Consider the following 17,874-nt stretch of genomic DNA (forward strand, 5'->3'; position numbering starts at 1 on the left):
CAGTTATTTACGTATTTTACGCAATTTGTGGTGTTTATTACTTTAATGATCGGATTACTAGTATCAACTATACATTTCGCTGTGAAAACACCGTCAGAAATCTCTTGAGAATCCACGAAAAGTGGTTCTGAGTATTTTTCCAAGGCGAAAATTCTATAAACTTCGCAACGAGGTGGTATAACAAATATATCGCTTTCCATTCCGTGAAGGATGGGAAGTGCGATCTTTTCATTGCCTATCCAGAAGGAAATGCAATTTGTTGCATAGCTGATATCGCATTGATTTGATTTTAGGAAATCCTTACCAAGTATTCCATCTGATGGAATGTTGAAATCATTGTATACCACGTGCAACGTATGTTTGATATAAAAATTTGAAAAGTTAGTTGTAAAAGTACCTAATGTAGAAACTGTATCTGTAGTTACTCCAGTAATATTAATTGTATCATTGTTATTAATTGAAAAATTTTTATTGAGAGAAGCAGGTTTAATTAACGAAATGTCGGCTTGTGTATCGACTAGGAATGTACAAAATTTGTTAGAGCCAGTAATATTTATTTGTATAAAATCGGAATAATTTAAGTTAAGACAATAAACGTTTTTCGAAGAAAAACTGAGAGCTGAATCAGTTAGTAATTTGTCTCGTCCTCCGTCAGTGTTCGCTCCTGAGGGGCTTCCCTGTTTAAAGTCCGGATACTTGCATTTCTACCTCTATTATTGGAAGTGTTAGAACCGTTATTATTGCTAGTACGACTATTGTTGCTATTATTATTATTATTAGACTTATGCCGATTTCCGCCACCGGAACGGAAATTTTGCCTTTGATTGCCGCGATTGAAGTTGTTGCCATTGTTACTGTTACTAAAAGATGGCCTATTTTGTCTATAACTGTTAAAGTTACGACTTTGGTTTTGGAAATTTCGACCTCGGTTATTACTTTGAAAATTTCTGAAATTGTTATTGTTCCGAGCCCTAAATGCTAAAACTTGGCGTTATTTTATTTCATTTCATTGCTCTACAATCAGTTTAGCTACTACGTCCCTGGAATCAGAAAAATTGGTTGAAGCGAGGATGGATTTGACTAAACTGGTTTTTGCGTTCAATCGGCAAACGTTTACTGTCGATGGCCATTTCATGCAATTTTTCCGGCCACAACTTTGGAGTTGTCGGGTTTTATACGGTTACGTAGTGCTATTTTTATATCATTAATTGAAAGTATTTGAGTTGGTATCGCTTCTCGAGCTTTACCATCGAGTTTGGATTTTATATATATGAAATACAAGTGCCAGTTAAATTTACGTCGACATATTCTTCGATTAGCTCAATTTTATTAATGAAAGATTCAAGACCTAGGGGCTCGCCGCTATAATTTTCACGCATAATACCAGAACACATGCTGATAAACGATCTTTTTTCCTCAGGAGTTGCCATATTTGTATCGGAATAAGGAAGATTTGAAATATGTGTTTCGGGCAATTCCTCAAATCCGTGAAATTCTCCGGACAAAGAAAGTCTAACAACAAGGTTTTTGATTGTACTGGGCGAATATGTGGTTGAGATTTTCGGAATCGGAACTTTCGGAATTAAAATTTTTGGAATTGGAATCTTAATTTTTGGAATCTGAGTCTTGCTCTGAAATTCTGGGAACTACTTTCCTGTTTCTAAGAATTATATGTAATAGGAATCAAAGAAGAAATATTTAAACCGATTAAAGTCGAATTTATAGAAATTAATGGTAAATTGAATGTATATTGAAGTAATTTAATTTGATTCCAAAGGAAACTATTTTATTTTGGTAAAAGGTCTTGGCTGTTGATAACGGACGCACCGCTTTATTAAAAATATCTCAATGTGTTTGTGTTATTACGGACGCACTGTTTTTATTAAAATTGTTTGGTTTTATTTTTATAGATACGGGCGCACCGCATCTTTTCAAACTTGTAATATGAATGACGCACCGGGATTAAAAAAAAAATCACGGAACCACCGTTTACGCAAAAAAATCTTTTTGGTTAATTACGGAACCACCGCTTTAAATAAAAATTGTAATCATGTCATGGCGGCCACCGTGGTGTGATGGTAGCGTGCTCCGCCTATCACACCGTATGCCCTGGGTTCAACTCCCGGGCAAAGCACCATCAAAATTTTAGAAATAAGGTTTTTCAATTAGAAGAAAATTTTTCTAAGCGGGGTCGCCCCTCGGCAGTGACTGGCAAGCGCTCCGAGTGTATTTCTGCCATGAAAAGCTCTCAGTGAAAACTCATCTGCCTTGCAGATGCCGTTCGGAGTCGGCATAAAATATGTAGGTCCCGTCCGGCCAATTTGTAAGGAAAATCAAGAGGAGCACGATGCAAATTGGAAGAGAAGCTCGGCCTTAGATCTCTTCGGAGGTTATCGCGCCTTACATTTATTTATTTTTTTAATCATGTTATTTTTTTAACGTGCAACGCACCGCTTAGGAAAAGTAAAAAAACATGTATTGTTTTTTGTTTTTTTTTTTTTTTGTTTGTATTGTTTTTGATGGAGCCCACTGTAGGGCAGAGTGGGATTAAAACTGAAAAATTGATAAAAATTATTTAATTTGTTTTTGAAGATGGCAACTGCTTTTAATTTTTTCTAAAAAAAATTTCACAGTTAAACTGGTTAAAGAAAACTCAAAAAAAATTTTTCGGTGTTTTTCCAACTCTGTCCCACCGTACCTGCCTGTATATTTATGCATATATCTGTGTGTGGAAAGTATGTATGTGGAAAATTATAATTTTTGTAGTGATTCATGTAATTAATTAAGTATAGTGTAATTTTGGTGTAGTTATGAAAAATTATCGTTGCAAATGGGGAAGATTATCATAAGTAAAATATTATTTATTATGCCGGCATACCATATGTGTTTTATTTAACATTGACCTGAAGCCGGCAAAATAAATAATTGTTTAAATCAAAAAGGTCGCTAAACACATTAATTAATAAGTAAAATATTTTTATAATTTTTTTTTATATTTTCCAATTGTGAATACAATTCAAAATAGATTTGTAATAGGTATATTGTCGATCAAAATATGTATATAAGTATGAAAATTGAAAAAGAATGTAATAGGTATGAATATCGAATGAAATATGTATATAAGTATGAATGTATATGACAATGAGAATTATTTCGCACACTGTGCGTCATACCATCTGCCGCCTACTGTACCGCTAGCTGTTCTGCTGCTGCGCCTCCAGTTCTGCCGATGCGGTTGGTGATGGCATCACTTTTGTTGCTGGATTTCTTCTTCTTATGGTCCCGTTATGGGAGTGGCGTGGCTAGTGCCGTTTTTCACCAAATATATACCGTATAATGGTTCCGTTATGGCGTGGCTAGTGCCGTTTTCCACCAAAACTTATACTAAAAAAATCTTTCCATATAGTTTTAATTTATGTAGTTTTTGTATTTTCCACATATATATTTTTGGTGTAAGTGTAGTTTTTCATATAAATTTTTGCATAGTTTAAGTTTTTAAATGTTTTTAACTGGTGATTCCACCATGCTTTAGAAATTTTGAATGTTCGCTGTATTTTGTACATATTTCATCCAACTTGAATTTAATATATTTTTGTAACGGTTTTTAAAGTTTGTAATTTTTTTTTGTAATTTTCCCCCTCTTTATCGGGTTTTTCTAAATTTTTTTTATATATTTTTGTATTTTTTATAGTTTTTTAAAGAACATTTTTTTTTTTGTGTAGTTTTTTAGTTTTAAATTTTTTTTTTTTTTGTAAGATTTTTGCATTTTTATAATCTTTTTTGGATTTTTATTTGGTTTTATGATTTTTTTTTGTAGATTTTTTTTTAATTTTTGTGTATATGTATATTTGTTGTAATTTTGTTAATATTTAATTTTTCTTCGATTTTGTAATTTTTTGTAGGGTTTTTTTCACTTTCATTAGTGCTCCCACGCCTGTTTTGGAGGCTTGAATGGCCACTCGCCGCATTTGCAGGCCTTCGGCCCACGGTCGTCATGAAAGGTTGGCTTTTTAACGCCAACCATTTTTAAGTAACTTATATACTCGCGCTTGTGGGTATGCATCCCAATGCGCACACCCGCACCCACACGCAACAATAAATCTCCTTTTTATGTTTGCTTGGATTTAGTTGGTTTTTATTTAAACTAAATTTTATTCGTGCTTGTTTTCGGATTAATTTAATAAACGTTCTTTGTTCTAATTTCACGTTACAATTTTGGTTACAATAAATGTTTATCGTTCTTAGTTTAGCAAATTTGGTTTAAGACTTTCAATTTCAAAATCTTTACTTTAGTTTTCTTCCTACTTAGATTTTACGACCGGTCATCTCAATTGTTGAAACGAAACTCGTTCGGGTTCGTTTTTCACCCACACTCAGCGGCCATTATTTTTCATTGCTGAATGCAATTGGCCCTGCTGAGTGCAATTGGCATTGCTGTTCAGCAGCAGCTGACAGCGATGCCATTTGCACTCAGGGGTGTGTTTAGTGCGTAAAGGCTGGGTAACGCAGTGCGGTTATACTGGCAGTACTTGGGGAAAAGACAAAGAAACGCTCATTACCACATACAAAGCAATTGGCCAGCCGATTGCATGCTACGCGTCCCCTATATGGTCGCCAAGCCTAAAAATTACCCACTGGAAGAAGCTACAAGCCTGCAAAATACTGGTCTCAGAACCGCCACGGGCTGTCTTCTTATGTCCACAGAACACCATCTACATAATGAGGCGGGAATACTCCCCATCAGGGAGAGAAATGAGATGTTAGCCAAGCAGTTCCTGTTGAATACTCAGAAACCTGGGCAACCCAACAGACATCTGATTGATGAGCCAACATCGCCCAGGGACTTACGGAGTCATCTCCGTAAGCATTTTGAGGAAATACGGCACCTGAGAACTCAGCCGTATGAAGCAAAGAAACAAAAGCAGGTCCTCGCTTCCCAAGGCAGTCGGTTCTATGTACCGGAGCGACTCGGGATTTTTCCCGACCAAGGACTGCCATTTCAGTGTGACCCCATTTAATTTGTTGCGTCCCTCCCACAAATTGTCATCCTTCCAGCAGCTCCTTGCAGCAGGACTGCTCCATATTCTCTTACTCCGGGATGGCATCGAATCCTATCCGGGTCCGTCTCTTGACCCCGGTCCTGAGAAATGGTTTTGCTGCATCTGCCGGAAAAGAATCTTTTTAGGACGGTCATACTCTGTTCAAGGTGTCTCGTGCAAGGGATGGTTGCATCGGACAGGTTGTTCTGGGCTTGATCCCAAAACCCGACGTCCACGGAACTTTTATAAATCTTTTGTGGCTCCTTGCTGTTCACGCCCAAGGGCGTCCCGTAGTCTACGCCTAAGCGCCCCCCACTACCTTCCAGCAGCCCCGTTGCTCAGCAAGCCACAACAAGTACCCGCTGCGCCCCACGGAGCCAACAACTCAAACAGCTGCTACCACTCATAACTACTACCTTCGTAGTAGAGTCGGTAGCAATGCAGAGCATCAGCCCCTGCCCCCATCTTCCCCCCCCCCCCCCCCCCCCCCCCTCTTTTCCGGCAGCAATCGCGCAGGTCAGGGAAACAGACTCTTAGTCCCTACCTCCGTTTGCACCGTTTGCCAGCACAGAATATATATAGGTTTGCGACATCCGTCCAATGCAGCTCCTGCCTTGGGTGGTGCCACTTTCCTAGATGTTCTGGTCTCCGCGACGGCAACCCCCGACGGGTTTCATCGCGCCATGTTGCCAGGTCGCAAACCCAAATCATCCGGGTACCACAATGCGTGCCCAAGGACGCCCAGTCCCAGGGCCACAACAGCAATTGCGTCCTGGCCTTCCACAACCCATGCGTAGTCACCCGTCACTTACCCCCAGAGTGGCGGCGTCTCCCCTTATGCACTTCAGAATTCTGCAGTTAAGCTGTGATGGACTAACTGGGAAGATTACGGATATAGTCGATTTCATGAAGCGGCACAACATCCGCATTGCTGCGATTCAAGAGACTAAACTCACAGCAAGATCTGCATTGCAGACCTGCTCTGGGTATAATGTCCACAGGAAAGACCGCGAGAGCGGAAATGGAGGCGCAATATTATATATTTAATCCTGGCATCGACCGCAGGGACAATGTCTTAGAACGTCAAGGCCTATCTGTCCGGTCAGGCGATGCAAACCTAGAAATCATCAAGAGTCTTCGACTCTTAAGTAATGCTCTGCACTTCAAAAAAGAGCTAACATCATTTTTTAACGACTCTTAAACTGGATCTCAAATTGATGTTGTTAAAATGTTCATTTCTAAGTCCTTTTCCTTTCTCTGTGTCTTCTTTCTTCATTTGTTAAATACTATTAGATCTATAACCAGCCAAAGTTTATGTTGTTGTTGTTGTAGCAGTGCTTCGCCCCACCTAACAGCCGCGACCGATCACAGATTGTCATCAATATCCTCTAACGGGAGTCCAAGGAAACTTGCTGTTTCAACAGGAGTGGACCATAAGGAAAGGGTGTTAGAGGCGTTGGTTCCACATTACAATTAAAGAGATGGCTGGTGTCATGTGGGGACACATTGCCAGCGGGGCATACATTTTGTATGTCGGGGTTAATTCTGGATAGGTAAGAGTTTAACCTGTTACAGTATCCAGAACGAAGTTGAGCCAGAGTGACTCGCGTTTCCCTGGGGAGTACGCGTTCCTCTTCCGCGTGTTTTGGATACTTTTCTTTGAGTACTGGATTCACCGGGCAATTCCTGGCATAAAGGTCCGACGCCTGTTTGTGGAGTTCACCAAGGACCTGCTTGTGTTTTTTCGCTTGTTGTTGTTGTTGTTGTAGCAATGCTCGCCCCACCTAATAGCCGCGACCGATCACAAATTGTCATCAATATCCTCTAACGGGAGTCCAAGGAAACTTGCCGTTTCAACAGGGGTGGACCATAAGGAAAGGGGTGTTAGAGGCGTTGGTTCCACATTACAATTAAAGAGATGGTTGGTGTCATGTTGGGACACATTGCAAGCAGGGCATACATTTTGTATGTCGGGGTTGATTCTGGATAGGTAAGAGTTTAACCTGTTACAGTATCCAGAACGAAGTTGAGCAAGAGTGACACGCGTTTCCCTGGGGAGTATGCGTTCCTCTTCTGCGAGTTCTGGATATTTTTCTTCAAGTACTGGATTCACCGGGCAATTCCCGACATAAAGGTCCGACGCCTGTCTATGGAGTTCACCAAGGACCTGCTTGTGTTTTTCCGCTTCATACGGCTGGGTTCTCAGGTGCCGTATTTCCTCAAAATGCTTACGGAGATGACTCCTTAGGCCCCTAGGCGGTGCTGGTTCGTCAATCAGATGTCTGTGGGGATGCCCAGGTTTCTGGGTATTCAACAGAAACTGTTTGGTCAGCATCTCATTTCTCTCCCTGATGGGGAGTATTCTCGCCTCATTATGCAGATGGTGTTCTGGAGACATAAGAAGACAGCCCGTGGCGATTCTGAGAGCAGTATTTTGGCAGGCCTGTAGTTTCTTCCAGTGGGTGGTTTTTAGGCTTGGCGACCATATGGGTGACGCGTAGCACGTAATCGGCTGGCTAATTGCTTTGTATGTGGTCAAGAGCGTTTCTTTATCTTTTCCCCAGGTACTGCCAGCAAGGGATTTGAGGATTTTATTACGGCTCTGAATTCTTGGAACAATTGCGGTTGCGTGCGCACCAAAATGTAGATCCTGATCAAACGTCACACCCAAGATTTTGGGGTGTAGGACAGTCGGTAGCGTAGTGCCATCGACGTGGATGTTCAATATGGTCGACATTTGGGGCGTCCATGTTGTAAATAAGGTCGCGGAAGATTTAGTCGGTGACAATGCCAGGTTTCGCGAGGCGAAAAAACTGGAGAGATCAGGGAGATAGCCGTTTATTTTATTGCATAGCTCATCGATCTTTGGGCCTGGGCCTGTGGTCATTATTGTGCAGTCATCGGCGTAGGAAACGATTGTGACTCCTTCCGGTGGTGAAGGTAGCTTAGATATGTAGAAATTAAACAAAAGCGGGGATAGGACACCACCCTGTGGCACCCCTTGTTTAATTCTCCTTTGTTTTGATGTTTCGTTTCTGAATTGCACCGATGCCTGCCGACCACCCAGATAATTTGCGGTCCACCTTTTAAGACATGGGGGAAGGGTGGACCCTTCCAGGTCTTGCAGTAACGAGCCATGGTTGACCGTATCAAAAGCTTTTGATAGGTCTAACGCTACGAGTACTGTTCTATGGTGGGGATATTGATTCAAACCGCAATTTATCTGGGTGCTAATGACATTTAGCGCGGAGGTAGTGCTATGGAGTTTTCTGAAGCCATGCTGATGAGGGGCTAGCTGCAAATGTGCTTGGAAATAAGGGAGCAAAATGGCTTCAAGCGTCTTTGCCACTGGCGATAGGAGAGATATCGGACGATATGACTCACCTACGTTAGCTGGTTTCCCAGGCTTTAGTAGCGGGACCACCTTGGCTATTTTCCATTTCTCGGGTATGACAAAGGTGGAAAGAGACAGGTTGAAGATATGCGCTAAATATTTGAAACCCTCTTTCCCTAGGTTTTTAAGCATCGGCATGGCTATGCCGTCTGGGCCCACTGCTTTGGATGGTTTAGCGCGACCAATGGCGTCCTCAACCTCTCTAGCGGTGATGGTAATTGGTGACGCGCTGAGTTTGTGTTTATGTGCGTGTCTATTGGTTCTCCGTCTATCTTTGTCGACCGTAGGATGCATTATATATTGTCGGCAGAAAGCGCTCGCACATTTTTTCGCATCCGACAGCACCTTATCGCCAAAGGCGATGGAAACTTTGTCTTTGTGCTTAGTCGGATTCGATAGGGACTTTACGGTGGACCAAAGTTTACCTACACCGGTAGAGAGGTTACAACCTCTTAGGTGCTCTTCCCATTTCGACCGCTTGTGTTCGTCCACAAGCAATCTGATGCGTTGGGTTATATCCCTTATTTGGGGGTCGCCTGGATCAAGCTGTCTTATAAGGTCGCGTTCCCTCGCTAAGCTCGCGGCCTCCGCCGGGAAGTTGAGATATCTGGCGAGCTATGACAGCTTCCTACCATACGTGTGGGGGCGTCTCCGTTTATTGTGCAGAACGTCGTTTCGTCTATTTGATCCGCCAACAACTCACCCCTACTGTCCGCCCGCAAGTTTGAATGCCATAGGTCGTGATGGGCATTGAAATCGCCTAAGATAATGCGATTGTTGCCAGTGAGTAAGGCCTCGATATTAGGGCGGTATCCACTGGGGCAACAGGTGACAGGAGGGATGTAGATGTTGATGATTTCTAGATTTGCATCGCCTGACCGGACAGATAGGCCTTGACGTTCTAAGACATTGTCACTGCGGTCGATGCCAGGATCAAATATATGATATTGCACAGAGTGGTGTATAATAAACGCGAGGCCGCCTCCATTTCCGCTCTCGCGGTCTTTCCTGTGGACATCATAACCAGAGCAGGTCTGCAATGCAGATCTTGCTGTGAGTTTAGTCTCTTGAATCGCAGCAATGCGGATGTTGTGCCGCTTCATGAAATCGACTATCTCCGTAATCTTCCCAGTTAGTCCATTACAGTTGAACTGCAGAATTCTGAAGTGCATGAGGGGTGACGCCGCCACTCTAGGGGTAAGTGAGGGGTGACTACGCCTAGGTTGTGGAAGGCCAGGACGCAATTGCTGTTGTGGCCTTGGGACTGGGCGCCCTTGGGCAAGCATTGGGGTACCCGGATGATTTGGGTTTGCGACCTGGCAACATGGCGCGATGAAACCCGTCGAGGGGTAGCCGTCGCGGAGACCAGAACATCTAGGAAAGTGGCACCACCCAAGGCAGGAGCTGCATTGAGCGGATGTCGCAAACCTATATATTCTGTGCTGGCAGACGGTGCAAACGGAGGCAGGGACTAAGAGTCTGTTTCCCTGACCTGCACGATTGCTGCCAGAAAAGAGGGGGGGAGAAGAAGACGGGGGCAGGGGCTGATGCTCAGCATTGCTACCAGCTCTACTACGAAGGTAGTAGTTATGAGTGGTATCAGCTGTTTGAGTTGTTGGCGCCGTGGGGCGCGAGCAGCAGCGGGTCCTTGTTGTGGCTTGCTGAGCAGCGAAGCTGCTGGAAGGTAGTGGGGATACGCTTAGGCGTAGACTACGGGACGCCCTTGGGCGTGAGCAGCAAGGAGCCACAAAAGATTTATAAAAGTTACGTGGACGTCGGGTTTTGGGATCAAGCCCAGAACAACCTGTCCGATGCAACCATCCCTTGCACGAGACACACTGAACAGAGTATGATCGTCCTAAAAAGATTCTTTTCTGGCAAATGCAGCAAAACCATTTCTCAGGACCGGGGTCAGGAGACGGACCAGGATTGGGTTCGATACCTTCCCGGAGTAAGAGAATATGTAGCAGTCCTGCTGCAAGGAGCTGCTGGGAGGATGACAATTTGTGGGAGGGACGCAACAAATTAAATGGGGTCACACTGAAATGACAGTCCTTGGTCGGGAAAAATCCCGAGTCGCTCCGGTACATAGAACCGACTGCCTTGGGAAGCGTGTTTTTTCGCTTCATACGGCTGGGTGCTCAGGTGCCGTATTTCCTCAAAATGCTTACGGAGATGACTCCTTAAGCCCCTAGGCGGTGCTGGCTCATCAATCAGATGTCTGTTGGGATGCCCAGGTTTCTGGGTATTTAACAGGAACTGTTTGGTCAGCATCTCGTTTCTCTCCCTGATGGGGAGTATTCTCGCCTCATTATGTAGATGGTGTTCTGGGGACATAAGAAGACAGCCCGTGGCGTTTCTGAGAGCAGTATTTTGGCAGGCCTGTAGCTTCTTCCAGTGGGTAATTTTTAGGCTTGGCGACCATATGGGTGACGCGTAGCACGTAATCGGCTGGCTAATTGCTTTTATGTAGTCATAAGCGTTTCTTTATCTTTTCCCCAGGTACTGCCAGCAAGGGATCATCACTACTGCTGTCTTTTAATATTTATTAATTACTTTTATTTAGTTTTAAGATTTATATTTACATACATAAATATTTCACAATTATCCGTTATATTTAATTTAATTTGATTAATCTAATTTATTATTATTATAAACGTTCAATTTTTTATAGCTCATGCTATTCATGACTAGCACTGTTAAATAATTTGTCAAAATTGTTGTGCTGGGAACAAATTTTCAAATAAATACATACATACATACATACATCCCTCCTGCCACCTGTTGCCCCAGTGGATACCGCCCTAATATCAGAGCCTTACTCACTGGCAACAATCCCATTATCTTAGGCGATTTCAATGCCCATCATGATCTATGGCATTCAAACTTGCGGGCGGACAGTAGGGGTGAGATGTTGGCGGATCAAATAGAAGAAACGACGTTCTGCACAGTAAACGGAGACGCCCCCACACGTATGGTAGGAAGCTGTCACAGTCCGCCAGATATCTCAATCGTGAGCGCAGAACTCGTAAACTGCGTCAACTGGCAGCCGATGGTAACATTGGCATCCGACCACCTGCCCATACTTATTTCGCTCGAGCGTACCGTCACCGAAAAACGCACTTTCATAAACTTCAAAAAAGGAAAGTGGGAAGAATATAAATCTTTTACAGACAACCGCTTTGCTGCCCTCCCTATCCCGACTGATGCCCGCTAAGGGGAGCGTGCCTTCCGTAAGGTCATGAATCTGCCTCGTAAGGTCATTGAATTCCCGCCGGGAGAATTCCCGAAATCCGACCCCACTTCCCGGCGGAGGCCGCAAACTTGGCGAGAGAACGTGACCTTATAAGACAGCTTGATCCAGGCGACCCCCAAATAAAGGATATAAACCAACGCATCAGATTGCTTGTGGACGAACACAAGCGGGCGAAATGGGAAGAGCACCTAAGAGGTTGTAACCTTTCTACCGGTGTGGGTAAACTTTGGTCCACCGTAAAGTCCCTATCGAATCCGACTAAGCACAAAGACAAAGTTTGCATCGCCTTTCGCGACAAAGTGCTGTCGGATGCGAAAAAATAAGCGAGCGCTTTCTGCCGACAATATATAATGCATCCTACGGTCGACAAAGATAGACGGAGAGCCAATAGACACGCACATAAACACAAATTCAGCGCGTCACCAATCACCATCACCGCTAAAGAGGTTGAGGACGCCATTGGTCGTGCTAAACCATCCAAAGCAGTGGGCCCAGACTGCATAGCCATGCCGATGCTTAAAAGCCTAGGGAAAGAGGGTTTCAAATATTTAGCGCAAGTCTTCAACCTGTCTCTTTCCACCTTTGTCATACCCGAGAAATGGAAAATGGCCAAGGTGGTCCCGCTACTAAAGCCTGAGAAACCAGCTAACATAGGTGAGTCGTATCGTCCGATATCTCTCCTATCGCCAGTGGCAAAGACGTTTGAAGCCAATTTGCTCCCTTAATTCCAAGTTAATTTGCAGCTAGCCTCACATCAGCATGGCTTCAGAAAACTCCATAGCACTACCACCGCGCTAAATGCCATTAGCACCCAGATAAATTGCGGTTTAAATCAATATCCCCACCATAGAACAGTACTCGTAGCGCTAGACCTATCAAAAGCTTTTGATACGGTCAACCATGGCTCGTTACTGCAAGACCTGGAAGGGCTACCCTTCCCCCATGTCTTAAAAGGTGGAACGCAAATTATCTGGGTGGTCGGCAGGCATCGGTGCAATTTAGAAACGAAACATCAAAACCAAGGAGAATTAAACAAGCGGTGCCACAGGGTGGTGTCCTATCCCCACTTTTGTTTAATTTCTACATATCTAAGCTACCTTCACCACCGGAAGGAGTCACAATCGTTTCCTACGCCGATGACTGCACAATAATGGCCACAGGCCCAGGCCCAAAGATCGATGCGCTATGCAATAAAATAAACGGCTACCTCCCTGATCTCTCCAGTTTTTTCGCCTCGCGAAACCTGGCATTATCACCGACTAAATCTTCCGCGACCTTATTTACAACATGGACGTCCCAAATATCGACCATTTTGAACATCCACGTCGATGGCACTACGCTACCGACTGTCCTACACCCCAAAATCTTGGGTGTGACGTTCGATCAGGATCTACATTTTGGTGAGCACGCAACCGCAATCGTTCCGAGAATTCAGAGCCGTAACAAAATCCTCAAATCCCTCGCTGGCAGTACCTGGGGAAAAGATAAAGAAACGCTCATGACTACATACAAAGCAATTAGACAGCAGATTACGTGCTACGCATCACCCATATGGTCGCCAAGCCTAAAAATTACTCACTGGAAGAAACTACAGGCCTGCCAAAATACTGCTCTCAGAATCGCCACGGGCTGTCTTCTTATGTCCCCAGAACACCATCTGCATAATGAGGCGAGAATACTCCCCATCAGGGAGAGAAATGAGATGCTGACCAAACAGTTCCTGTTGAATACCCAGAAACCTGAGCATCCCAACAGACATCTGATTGATGAACCAGCACCGCCTAGGGGCTTAAGGAGTCATCTCCGTAAGCATTTTGAGGAAATGCGGCACCTGAGAACCCAGCCGTATGAAGCGAAAAAACACAAACAGGTCCTTGGTGAACTCCATAAACAGGCGTCGGACCTTTATGCCGGGAATTGCCCGGTGAATCCAGTACTTACAGAAAATTATCCAAAACTCGCGGAAGAGGAACGCATACTCCCCAGGGACACGCGTGTCACTCTTGCTCAACTTCGTTCTGGATACTGTAACACGTTAAACTCTTACCTATCCAGAATCAACCCCGACATACAAAATGTATGCCCCGCTTGCAATGTGTCCCCACATGACACCAGCCATCCTCTTTAATTGTAATGTGGAACCAACGCCTCTACCACCCCTTTCCTTGTGGTCCACCCCTGTTGAAACGGCAAGTTTCTTTGGACTCCCGTTAGAGGATATTGATGACAATTTGTGATCGGTCGCGGCAATTAGGTGGGGGGAAGCATTGCTACAACAACAACAACAAGCAGGTCCTTGGTGAACTCCACAAACAGGCGTCGGACCTTTATGCCAGTGTAGTGTCAAATTGGGTTACTGCATTTAAATCTGGCAACTCCCCCTCTAATAAAAAAAAGATGCAGCCATGCATGTATGCACTTGGCATTGCTGGGTGAGAGAGTCGAATGACGGAGAATTCTGATTGGCTGAATCCTCCGTTAGTCGACTCTATCACGCCATCGCATCATAAGATTTTCCCGTTATGCGCTTTTGCATACCGGCAAAGTTGCTTTTGAAGCGTCAGTATTTTTTCTACAGTTTTCAGTTTGAAATGAGCCGGTGAACGCGTCACTTAAGCGCGCATTAAAGAAATAAGTGAAGGTAGAAATAAAATATTGAAAATAGTTTGAACAAAAAAGAAATTACAAGTAAAAGTGGGTTTTTTATAATTGACTAAAGAAAGAAAAGAGTGTGTGTTTAACTAAAGAAACGATAACTAAAGAAATTTTAAATAAAACAAACTAAACAGAAAGAAATTAAAAATAGTTTTATTGCGGGTGTGTGTCGGTGCGCTGGGGGCTGCAAGCCCAAAGTTGAGTGGCATCAGCATGCCACTTTACATGGCGCCCGGTGAATCCAGTACTCAAAGAACAGTACCCAAAACTTGCGGAAGAGGAACGCATACTCACCAGGGAAACTCGAGTCACTCTAGCTCAACTTCAATCTGGATACTGTAACAGGTTAAACTCTTACCTATCCAGAATCAACCCCGACATACAAAATGTATGGCCGCTTGCAATGTGTCCCCACATGACACCAACCATCTCTTTAATTGTAATGTGGAACCAACGCCCCTAACACACCTTTCATTATGGTCCACCCCTGTTTAAACAGCAAGTTTCCTTGGACTCCCGTTAGAGGATATTGATGACAATTTGCGACCGGTCGCGGCTATTAGGTGGGACGAAGCATTGCTACAACAACAACAACAACATCCCCAACTGGGCTTGGACTTACCTCTCGAGTCATTTTTTGAGAATATCTTCTGTCAGAAGCGAAATTTTAAAATATTCGCATTACGCTTCCGATATTTGTGGAGGTGTATTAGCATTTGCGATCTAAAGTGTAGAATTACTGGAAATAGTTTTATGAAATTTGGTTGAGACGGATTCTATTGTTATCACCGGCAATATATGGCTATACTTCACGACTTGTCGACAGCGAATAGGGTAGTTGAAGCTTGTTGCCAACACATTATCGGCTTTCCGGAGACTTCCAAGACACCTATACTTATTCAACCCAGACCAAGGTGGACCTTATCAAATATTAAGAAAACAGTGTTAGGTTATTTTGGTTTCCATCTAGCCTTGAATACGGAAAACATGTAACAATAATTTACTTGACTACAAAAAAAAGAAATCTTCTGGAGTGATAATTTTAAAAATGAAACCGTCTATCTCACCCAAAGTTCATTCACAAAATCTTATATCCTTAATGGAATCGTTAACAGTGCGTGCTTTAATACAATTTGCAGAAAATGATTCCAATAAGGTTTAGGCTTTAAGAGCCGTAGTAATAAACAAATAAATAATTGTTTGATATAATTTCTTTGATTTTCAGCATACTCAATTGGGAAAGGCGCAGCAGCGGGTGCTTCGGCGATCGGAATGGGCGCATTATGTTTTTATGGCTTAGGGTTAAATAAAGATCCCAGCATTCACACCAATTCAATGTGAGGAAATTGATAAGGTTTAAAAAACATATTCTTTTTAACCAACGCTTAACTTTAGGTTGTGGCCGGAATATGTTCGCGAACGTGTTCATACAACTTACGGCTACTTTGGAGCGTCCTGTGCAATAACTGCTGGTGCCGCTATGGCGGTATTTCGTTCCCCTCGTCTGCTTTCTCTTGTAACAAGGAATGGTTGGATGGTTTGTATTTCGTCATTTGATAAAAGCGACAAAATGTTTATTACGGTCCACATAAAACAACTTTTACTTGGATAACTTAAATAGCTACCCCGTTTGTAAGATCAAGAATTAGGAAGTTCCCTAACCACCCTCAGCTGGTATAACAGCAGTTCCAGAGGCAGCAAGGCTTCACAAGGCCCTAACCAACGACCAAAGGGAGCCGCGATTATCGATGAAACTTTCCGATGGATCCTATACAAGGACAGAGAAGGATAGAGCACATGCCCTGCTTGCAGCGCACTTCCCGGACGCATCCTCAGAAACCTAGCCGGAGGAGGTTCGAGAGGTAAGACCGACACCCACAGATTGGAACCTCGCCAAAGGACTTCAACAACGGCACAGTTAAGTGGGCAGTAAGGTCTTTCAAAAGCTAAAAATCTCCGGGAGTAGATGGCATATATCCAGCCGTTCTGCAGCAGGGAGAGGAATTGATCCCACACCTGGCCAGGATTATGAGGGATAGCCTCGCACTGGCATACATCCCAACGGTGTGGAGAAGCGCAAAGTGGTATTTATACCTAAGGTGGCTAAAAAGGACTACTCTAGTCCAAAGAGAAGATTGTAGACCACGAGATTAGAACAAGGATCTCGATAGAATGCCACTACATCGAGATCAGCATGCATATAGGAAAGGCAGGTCGACAGAAACTGCATTGTATCAACTGTCCACAGAAATCCAAAGTGCGTTCGAGTGCGGGGAGGTTACGCTATGCGCATTTTTGGTCATAGATGGGGGCTTTCGACAACACGACACATGAAAGTGTCAATCGGGCACTCCAGAGAAGAGAGATACAACGTCCAATCCGGATGTGGATAAACGCCTTTTTGCGTACGAGGATTGCCGAAACCTCATGTGTGGACGGAACAGTAGAGATCAAAACAACGAAGGGATGTCCACAAGGGGGCGTCCTGTCGCCCCTGCTGTGGAGCCTGACAATAGATGAACTTCTACAGAGGCTCTCAGAAAACGGAATCCGATGTCAGGGATACGCGGATGATATTGTTATATGCAGATTTGAGAGCACCCTTTGCGACATAATGCAAAGGGCATTGAGATTAACGAAAGAATGGTGTACTGAGGTGGGGCTAAGCATTAATCCTAACAAGACAGCCATTGTGCCCTTCACCAGGAGAAGAAAACTGGAAGGGATAAGGCAAATCACAATGGATGGAGTACACGACTGAGGTGAAATACTTGGGAGTCACGTTCGACTCTAAGCTCTTATGGAGGAAGCACGTCGACAACACCATATCAAAGGCCACAAGAGCAATTATTGTGAGGATGCAGCCCAAAGATCCTGAGATGGATGTACACTATGATAGTGAGACCTATCATAGTGTATGGAACAGTTGCGTGGGCATCAAGAACAACCATGGTGACCGTACAAAAATCACTCACGAAGCTTCAACGCTTGGCATGTGTCTGCATTACGGGAGCCATGCGAACATGCCCGACGGCGGCAATAGAGGTGCTGCTTGAGTTAACACTTCTACATATAATAATTGAGCAGGCAGCCAGGAGTACTTTAGTAAGCATATCTAAAGAGGGATGTGGAAGAGGCAAAGTGATACAGTGCACACATGGAGAAGCTGAAGAAGCTGAAGAAGCAGATTCCACTCATCCAACTTCCCAGAGATGACACGAGAAAGATAATTAAGTTTGAGAAGCGCTTCAAAATAGAGCTGGGGAACAAATGTACGTGGGACACCTCCAGGATTGAAGCGCTTCACCGGGAACACACTATAATATGGTACACCGATGGCTCGAAGATACCGGAGGGCATAGGTGAGGGAATCTTCGGCCCGAACTTAAATATCCCTACCACTCGGAAAATATCCGATCGGGGATATACCAACGAGAAAATCGCTATACTCAGTCAAGCTGCGCTCAAAGCATTATCTTCAGTTCAGATTAAATCATCAACAGTCCTTGAGTGCGTAGACAGGTTAAACA

The 17,874-nt window shown here is 43.8% G+C and overlaps 2 protein-coding genes across 2 annotated transcripts in view; both read left to right on the forward strand.

Moving 5' to 3' along the window:
* LOC137250190 (growth hormone-inducible transmembrane protein) overlaps positions 1-17,874 on the forward strand; it is a 47,475-nt gene that overhangs the window by 26,500 nt on the left and 3,101 nt on the right. Inside the window, exons 2-3 of the mRNA XM_067782588.1 lie at positions 15,570-15,681; positions 15,740-15,881. Coding sequence (XP_067638689.1) covers positions 15,570-15,681; positions 15,740-15,881 — 254 coding nt within the window. The remainder of the gene's footprint in view (positions 1-15,569; positions 15,682-15,739; positions 15,882-17,874) is intronic.
* The window catches only part of LOC137250187 (lanC-like protein 3 homolog), a 260,066-nt gene continuing 259,421 nt past the window's right edge, over positions 17,230-17,874 (forward strand). The window contains exon 1 of the mRNA XM_067782580.1: positions 17,230-17,239. The gene's annotated coding sequence lies outside the window, so the exon portion shown is untranslated. The remainder of the gene's footprint in view (positions 17,240-17,874) is intronic.

This window comes from Eurosta solidaginis, chromosome 4 (genome assembly GCF_040869045.1).
Source record: "Eurosta solidaginis isolate ZX-2024a chromosome 4, ASM4086904v1, whole genome shotgun sequence".
In the NCBI taxonomy this organism is placed as follows: Eukaryota; Metazoa; Arthropoda; class Insecta; order Diptera; family Tephritidae; genus Eurosta; species Eurosta solidaginis.